This window comes from Alligator sinensis, unplaced genomic scaffold (assembly GCF_000455745.1).
Source record: "Alligator sinensis unplaced genomic scaffold, ASM45574v1 scaffold557_1, whole genome shotgun sequence".
Classification (NCBI taxonomy): domain Eukaryota; kingdom Metazoa; phylum Chordata; order Crocodylia; family Alligatoridae; genus Alligator; species Alligator sinensis.
Genome location: NW_005842349.1, coordinates 950727 through 959442, shown reverse-complemented (window position 1 = coordinate 959442; position 8716 = coordinate 950727). Strand labels below are relative to the sequence as shown.

Below are 8716 nucleotides of genomic sequence, written 5' to 3'. Positions count from 1 at the left end.
TGATGGGCCTATAGTTAGCCGGATCCACTTTCCTCCCTTTCTTGAAGATAGGCACCACATTGGCCTTCTTCCAGTCTTCGGGCACTACACCAGAGCTCCAAGAGTTTTCAAAGATCCATGCTAGAGGCTGGGCTATGATGCTCGCCAGCTCCTTGAGTACCCTGGGGTGCTTTACTCTTGTCAGTAAAAAGGCAGAAAAGGATCTTGGAGTCATTATTGATGCCAAAATGAACATGGGCCGACAGTGGGGGGACATGGTCAGGAAGGCCAACCACGCCTTGTCATGCATCCACAGATGCATTTCAAGCAGGTCCAAGGAGGTGATCCTCCCCCTCTATGTGACACTGGTCAGGCCACAGCTGGAGTACTGCATCCAGTTCTGGGCGCCGCACTTCAGGTGGGATGTGGCCAACATGGAGAGGGTCCAAAGGAGGGCCACCCTCATGATCAGGGGGCAGCAGGGCAGGCCCTACGAGGAGAAGCTACAGGACCTGAACCTGTTCAGCCTCCACAAGAGAAGGCTGAGAGGGCATCTAGTGGCAGTCTACAAATTAGTCAAGGGGGACCAGCAGGCATTGGGAGAGTCCCTGTTCCCCCGAGCACTCCCGGGAGTTACAAGAAACAATGGACACAAGATAGTGGAGGGTAGTTTCAGGCTAGACATTAGGAGGCGCTATATCACTGTCAGGGCGGCTAGGACCTGGAACCAACTTCCAAAAGAAGTGGTGCTGGCCCCTACCCTGGGGGTCTTTAAAAAAAGGCTGGATGAACATCTGGCCGGGGTTGTTTGACCCCAGTACTCTTTCCTGCCAGAGCAAGGGGTTAGACTAGATGATCTCCTCAGGTCCCTTCTGACCCTACCAACTATGAAACTATGAAACTATTGTGGAATCAAAAAAAAAAAACCTTAAACTTTTATCACATGAGTTATAAGATGACCATAACAGCTATGTGGGAAATTGCTGGCTCTGCATGTTAGAGCAGATAAGGGAAAGTATTTGTTCTTTGTAACTCCCCTGCAACTGCTTCGCTCACCGCAGCCTTGAAGATAGTAGAAAAAAGTATGTGCTTGATCTCTACAGGAAGGATATGGACAAATTGGACAGAAACCAGTGGAGGGCAAAAAAAATTATGAGGTGGCTGGGGGACATGACTTATGAGGAAAGACTGAGGGAACTGGGCTCATTTAGTCCAGAGAAGTGAAGACTGAGATGGGATTTAATAACAGCCTTGAACTACCTGAAGTGGGGTTTGAAAGAGGATAGAGCTAGACTGTTCTCAGTGGTGGCAGATAACAGAACAAGGAGCAACAGTCTCAAGTTGCAGTGAAAGATGTTTAGGTTAGATATTATGAATAATTTTGTCATTAGGAGGGTAGCAAAACACTGGAACAGGTTACTCAGAGAGGTGGTTTTTAAAACCCAACTAGACAAAGCTCTGGTTGGGATGGCCCTGCTTTCAGCTGGGAGTTGGATTAGATGACCTCTTAAGGTCTCTTTCAACCCTAACTTTCTATGATTCTATGATTCTAACCAGAGAGGAATATACCTGAGGGTACTCAACACCTATGTAACATGAGAGAGGTTCCCAATCTTGAGTCCACAGGTAGGCCACAGAGGGAGTGGAAACCTCCCAGTTGGCTTAATGACTATGTGGTGTGAATCAAGTTAGATGTGGGGGTGCATCCTGTTAAAAGGGAAGAGAGGATATAATGGATTGTAACATCATGGCAGGAACTGCTTTTCCCAGAAGGCTGCAGGGGAAAAAAGAAAGGACGTGGAGAGGGAGCCAGACTTGCATGCGAAGAAATAGCTTGGTAGGGAGAGAGAGCGCCAGCGAGAGAAAGATAAGCAGCAGTTGATGAAATGCATGCTGAAGCCCAGGAGCTGTAGTGTGACTGACTCTGCAAGCCAAAGCAGAGCTCAGACAGGGAGCCCAGGTAAACAGTAATTGAGGGATCTGTGAAAACAAAGACTGGTTCGAAAGCAAACATCAAGTTCCCCCAAGCCACTTTCAATCACACTATGTTTGACTATGGTTCTCTGTGATCAAGAACAATCCTATACCATGGGGTAAAGTACTGCCTTATTTTGTGATGGCCTGCTGGAACAGTGTGCCATCCTCTGTGGTATAGACACCATATATGGTGCTGTTTGGATGGGCGATCTGCCACCCTATTAACAAGTAACCACAGTAATTGAGCATTCTGTGAAACTAAAGACTGGTTTGAGAGCCCCCCTCAAGTTAAGGGAGGGCTTAAGGTTTCTTCAGTGTATTTCATCACATTGTTAATATTTTCTGTTTGTTATTTTACTATCTGTCCCTGAGTGGTTTTACCACTGAATCGGTGGGAATAGGCCATAGGGCGTGGAACAAACTGCTGTAGAGTTGGAAGGCATTTTATTACTGTACAGATATTTGTGTAGGGAAGAGGAGCATCCCAGAGCAGGGAAATATGCCTCCTAATGCCTCAAGACTGATATTTACCCCAGCACCATTTAGTGAGGAATACCAAGACTGGGATGACAAGCATGAGCAAGTTGGAAAAGCGGCTGAGTTAAATGGATGGGATGAGGTCACTGAACTAATATTTCTGTGCCTCTTACTCACAGGAAAGGCTAGGGCAACCTACTATGGGCTTGCCAACAAAGTTAAGCAGGATCACAAACCGATGGACAATTATTAATGAGCCTTATCGGCCGATACCGATCCTATTGCTGATATGCAGCGTGGCAGCTTGGAGAGCAGTGTTGGACTGTTAAGTCTGTTGGAGGAAATGAAGGGATGTGGGGGAGGCAGATCAAGGCCCTCACAGTGAGGGAGGGAGTGGGGATGGTTCTGGGGTGGGGGCAGGCACTAGCCCAGCCATAAAAGGGTGTGGGACAGAGCTGCAAGCAGTTCATCTCGGGGCAGCCTGGGGTGGCTGGTGGAGGAGCACAACCCCAGCAGCAGCCTGTCCTTGCCCTGCGTGCAGATCCTGGTGGCACGTACCCCCCGTGCCCCCGCTGGGGGTGTACACAGTGGTGGGAGCCACCCCCTCCCATGGCACCTGGATGATCTGCTCATAGCTCCATCCTGCACCCCACCCCACTGTGGCTGGGCCTGCCACTGCTCCTACCCCTACCCCAGCCCCACTCCCTCCCTCACCACAGGGGCCTCGATCTGCCCCCCCACGCCTCTTCCTTACCCCCAACAGACTTACCAGTCCGACGTTGCTCTCCAATCTGCTGGGTTGGCTGCCTGCATGCACATGGTATTTATCGCCAATATTATCGGCCACATCAGCCAAAGAAAGCCAGTTGCCAATAATGTCAATTTTCCTTTTATTGGTGCTGATACAATATGGACCAACGTATCGGTGTACCGCTAATTATAAATGCCTGATTTATGGCCCTCTGGGAGACTTTGGAACCAGAGGCAGGTCCTGGCTGGTCCAGTGCCGCTCTTATTCATTATAGGACAACATCAGCTGAGACAGAACAACAATTTCACCTGGCTGTAAGACAATGAGCCATAATAGCCTTCCTGCAAGGCAGCTCTGAGGTGCAGGACATGCTGGCTCATGATCATTTCCTCAACATAACAAGTTCAACTTTGGCTGGGAAAGCCCCAGACTCTGCATGAGGCCATAAAACAAGCCTTGGAGATAGAATTAGTAACCAAGCTGTGGACATTAAGTACACAGGACACTGAGGCAAGGTTATGTATGCATGTCATGGAAGAGGCATCAACAGTATGCATTCCAAAGACAAACCTGTTGGTCCTGCAAATGACAATGGAGACAAGGCAGAAAAATGGAGGGTAATAGGAACCAACCCAAACAGCGCATGGAACATCAGTTCCAACATAGACATGCCAGTGGAAGTCCCACTGGACCACGTCACCTGTGTCCACATCAGGACACTGATTCTGAATGCTGGTACTGGGGCAGCCATGGTCACTTCCATAGGGAATGCCGGAGAGAAGATGTCATTCAGGGCAGGGAAACTGAGGATGGCAGTGGAGAGGGGACCATCCACTGCTGGTAATCCTGGAGGCCCTCAGGACAAAGTGGTAACTGTTGGTGTTGTAATGTTAGGGTACTACCTGGAGGGGAGGCTAAGAGAGGTTCCATGCCAATTCCTCTTATTCAGGGGCTCAGGTGTCCATTGTCCATAGCTGGGTATGGGAGTAAGCTACAACATAGATAGGAACCTCCAGTATTGTGGGCTTGTAGTTAAGGACCATCAGACAACATGGGATGAAGTACTGCGTTATGTTATGATAGCCTACCAGAGCAGTGTGCAGTCTTCTATGGGGTACACACCATAAATGGTGCTGTTTGGATGGGAGATCTGCCTCCCTATGAACAAGTAACCACAGTATTGAGTCTACCGTGACACTCAAGACTGGTTTGAGAGCCTCATTGCAATAGAGGAAAGGCTTAAGGTTTCTTCAGTGTATTTCATCACGTTAATGTTCCCTGTTTGTTATCTTGCTATCTGCCCCTGAAGGATTTTACCACCGAGTCATAGTTACTGTCTGCTCACTTGTGGTTTTCCCAATTTCCTTATGCCGTTGGCTTAACCACCTGTATAAATTTGAAAACTCTCCATTCGGCTCCTGTGTAGTTTTCAGGGTTCGGTATAAATAGTTCAAGATTCACGCTGAGATGCAGAGAGTCAAACTGGGAGAGAAACAAGAATGCTAAGAGGTATGGAAAGCCTGATCTATGAGGAAAGAAAGAAGTAGCTGGGTTTCTTTCCAAAAGACTGAGGGAGGTATATGTTTTACATAATGTAACAGATAGTTATAAAAAGTATGGCAGTGAGTTGTTCTCATTGCTGCCTGGGTAAAATCAGCTTAATTTGTAGCTAGGAAAATGTCATTAGTTATCGGTAAAATCTTTCTACCTTTAAAGGTAAGAAAGCCTGAAACAGGCTACCTAAAGAGGTTTTAAATGTTTTGAAAAATTTAGAAAACATGTATAAGGAATTGTCTTTGTAGATGTTCTGATAATACACATACAGAAACTATACGGCTTGTTTCCTCTACATTGTTTCATGAGGAATGCTTAAAACAGCATACTGAGGTCAGGTTTACCTGTCTAAAATAACTCAGGTCCTCTTTATCCCTGGTTGCAGTGTTGTTTATGCTTTTATCCAATGATTATTCAATGCAAAATGTAAAAACAGTATTGGGGCCACAGTATTGGGGGCTAGGGGCTAGGGGGAGAACCAAAACTCTCTCCCCCTCTTCCTTGTTGGAACACAGAATAACATAACTTCTTGCCTCATGATTCTTTTGCTCCCAGTTGCCCAGTGTCCCAGCTTCAGCAGATTTGGTGGGAAGGTATTGTCAAGTTTGCCAGGCTGAAGTCCTGGTGTATTTTGTTGGAAGTGGGAATTGTGGTCTGGGACCTGAGTCTCCTGTTTCCTGGTCACTAAACTGTAGAAAGAAAGGGTTGCATTTAGATGTTTTCTAGGGTAGCCTGTTACAGCTTTTTTCCACTCTATTAAGGATTCCAATTCTTTCTCCAGAATTAATTCCTTTCTTCTATTTGTCACCCCTTGATCCCAATTTTGTGTCCAGTGGATTTTTTATCACTATAGTAACAAATGAAGCTTCCAAGAAAAAGGATGGCTTTTTGGTGATTGACAAATAAGCTACTTGTAATCACTTTCTCAATTCAGGGTCCATTAAAAATTAAATGATTTATTAAGGAAAATCTCATTTAAACACGTATAAACACTGTATTTTCATGTACATCACACTCTTCCAAATAATGCAAGCACTTTGTTTTTGGAAAGGTAGAAGAGAAGAAATAGTTCTTTAGTGTTATGACAGTTAGAACAGAGCTTAATCTTCAGATTACTTACTTTCCCTTTCCTGTTCAAGCAAAAGCTACAGTTTTAACTTTTCACAGATGAACTGCCAGCAGCTCTTGATTACTTTGCAAAAGCTGAAATTGTAGTTGCCACTGAAGGCTGGCCTCCGTGGGCACATACAGAATTTTCAAAAGAGCTAAAATTGTCTGCAAGGCTCTGAAGTAGGAGAAGAAAGACCAGGAGTAGCTATATTTCAAAGTCTGCAGCAAAACTGCTAAAGAAAGGACAGCTTGATTAATGGAACATCAAGACAATTGAGAAGGAGGGAAATTAGATAACACCTGCTGAGTTAAAAGCTATTAGCAGGGTTCAAGTAGATTCTAATGAGCCATGAAGTCAATTGACTCTCTGCCTCAGTAGAAATGCCACTGCTGCTATTCTTGGCAGAAAAATCAGTTTTCCTCCTTATGATGTGTAACCCAGTTCTGGAAGGCTAATTTTTTATGAGAAAGGTGTGTTTGGTATGCAATTAAGTACAATATTTGTTGCTGGATAAAATCAGATGTAGTAAAAATTGCTGCCATTGATAATCCTGGCTGTAACAAGGCTTTTTAAAACTTGACCTGCTCTGCTGATGACCAGTATGTTTAACATCCTGGTAATGAAACTGCATGCCTAGCAAGGTTCAAGTACAATATCTGACACTGCGTTAGTATTGTGTCCATCTTGGATGCCGTCATTCCTGTGGCTGAATCCCTCTAAAGCTCTGTATTGGCTGGTAAGTATATTGATCTCCATTAGGCTGGTAAGCAGTACATTATTTTATCTGATGGGAAAAGTAGATGCAGAATTCAACTGTTCACAAAAAAGTGGCATGACAGTGTGCTTGATATTTATTATCTTAATTAAAATCAATTTTGGCATGTTTGCCTTTTTTAATCAGGTGGCTTAGGATATGATTAATATCTGTATTTATATCTAATTTCATAGGAACTATGTATAATTTTTTTAAATGCCTTTTATATTCCCCCAATCAGGGGGACTATAAAAATTTGGTGAGATATTTATTCTGGCAGCTATTCTTGTAAACAGATTCTTATGCTGTATCTTGAATTACTCTGAATCAAATTCTCATCTGTTGATTTCTAACTGCTGTAAAGCCTTGTGCAGATGCATAATAGAAATGTTGGTGCACTGAATATATTACATTAAAAAGTTTCTTTAATAGCCGAAGGTCCAGACCTTCTCCTCTTTGCCATTAGTGCTGTCTTATTAGTATTGTTGCAAGAGGGAAAAGTGAGTAAGGGTATAATTCTGTTACTTAATGGAAAAAAACACCAGAATCCTCTGTGCATTGAGGGAAGAGAGAACATATTATCATATGAAAGGTACAATGGAAATGTATTCCAGCAATACTTTAGTTGTATAAAATATATGCCTTTCCTTGCTGCTGGAATACATACAAATATATATAATTGTTACTGCTATAAGGAATGAAGCCAATCAAAACCTGGGTAGTTGAATGAGATCAACCTGAATGAATTTCCGTTTTTTCCAGATGCTATAAAATGATATTATATAGATGTTATAAAAAAAACAGTAGTGCCATTTATTGCAAACATTGTTCTTTATGTTTTGCCTCTGCAGCAACTGAATCTCGAATCATACGAATAATATGGGTACTTGTTTATGTCCTGGCAACTATAAACTGGTATGATAATAAAGTAGAAGAAGGGAACTCATTTTGCAGTGCTATACTGAATGTAAAATATTATCTCTTAGTAATAACATTAATGGTAGTAACTTATATTAAGTCCAAATTGATAAGACCAGATTTGTCTTTGAACTATACTTTGCCATGTTACACACATTGTTTCAGGGAGACTGAAGATGTGGCTGGCAGTAGCAGTGATGTTTTTTATCCATGGAACCCAATCAGTGCAAGAACCGTTTAAAGAGAATCCTAATATTAATCCTGAAGTAGACATGGATATTGTAAGTATGGTTTTAAAGAGAAGGGAAAATCTTTGGAAAACAATTACATGTTCTTGCTAGTTGTTACACAATTAGTTGATTAAATGGATATAAACTGTGTGAACAGAACTGATTGTTAAACCTTGAAAATATGACCTTACTAGGTATTCTTTACAGTTTAAAATGTATGTGCCCAGGTAGCCTAGAAAGGCCTTCAAAACTGAAAGGTTTGACAGTTAGAGAGCAAATCCTTTCATTTTTCTTCTGCCAGGTTGAAATGATCACCTACAGAGGATACCCAGCTGAGGAGTATAATGTTGAGACAAAAGATGGCTATATCCTTACTATTCAAAGAATTCCACGTGGGAGAAACAATGCTAATGATATAGGTAAATCATGTGTCTTTATTAAACAAGAGATGTATATCCCTGAATTATTTCTAAAAATCATTTACACTTAGATTACATAAATATGGGAAGGAGCCTTATAAAGGACCTAGGAAATCCATGACTGGTTTCATGGAGGTGGCTCCCAGTTGATGGGGATTCATGGTGTTAGGTTTTCTTTCCACAGCTGACTAAGGCCATGAATAGGTGTTACATTTTGGGCAGCCTGCCTCTCTCAGTACTGTGGGGAGGAGGGAGAGGAAAGTCTCCAGGTTGATCTGGACCAGTGTTGGGAAAGTAGATGAAACTGATTGTATTCAGGCCTTCTATAGATTTTGATGTAGTATTCCAATTGACATTAATTCTAATTAATATTGTATAGTGTCACTAATCTGAAAATACTAGCCAATTACTTGTCAGGAATGATGGGGGTGGAGCATGCAGGGATAGAGCCCCATGCCCCCCCGTCTGGGCCTGCTCACCCTTTAACTCCTGCTGCTTGGGGTCTGGGCCCGCTCCCTCCCTCTCTGCCACAGTGGTGGTGGGGGG

The 8716-nt window shown here is 43.3% G+C and overlaps 1 protein-coding gene across 1 annotated transcript in view; it reads left to right on the top strand.

The window, feature by feature from the left end:
* Positions 1-4616: 4616 nt before the first annotated feature.
* Positions 4617-8716, top strand: part of LOC102374496 (lysosomal acid lipase/cholesteryl ester hydrolase-like) — a 21947-nt gene continuing 17847 nt past the window's right edge. The window contains 3 exon segments of the mRNA XM_014522427.1: positions 4617-4693; positions 7687-7802; positions 8053-8170. Of these exon segments, the coding sequence (XP_014377913.1) occupies positions 4684-4693; positions 7687-7802; positions 8053-8170 (244 nt within the window). The 5' untranslated portion in view covers positions 4617-4683.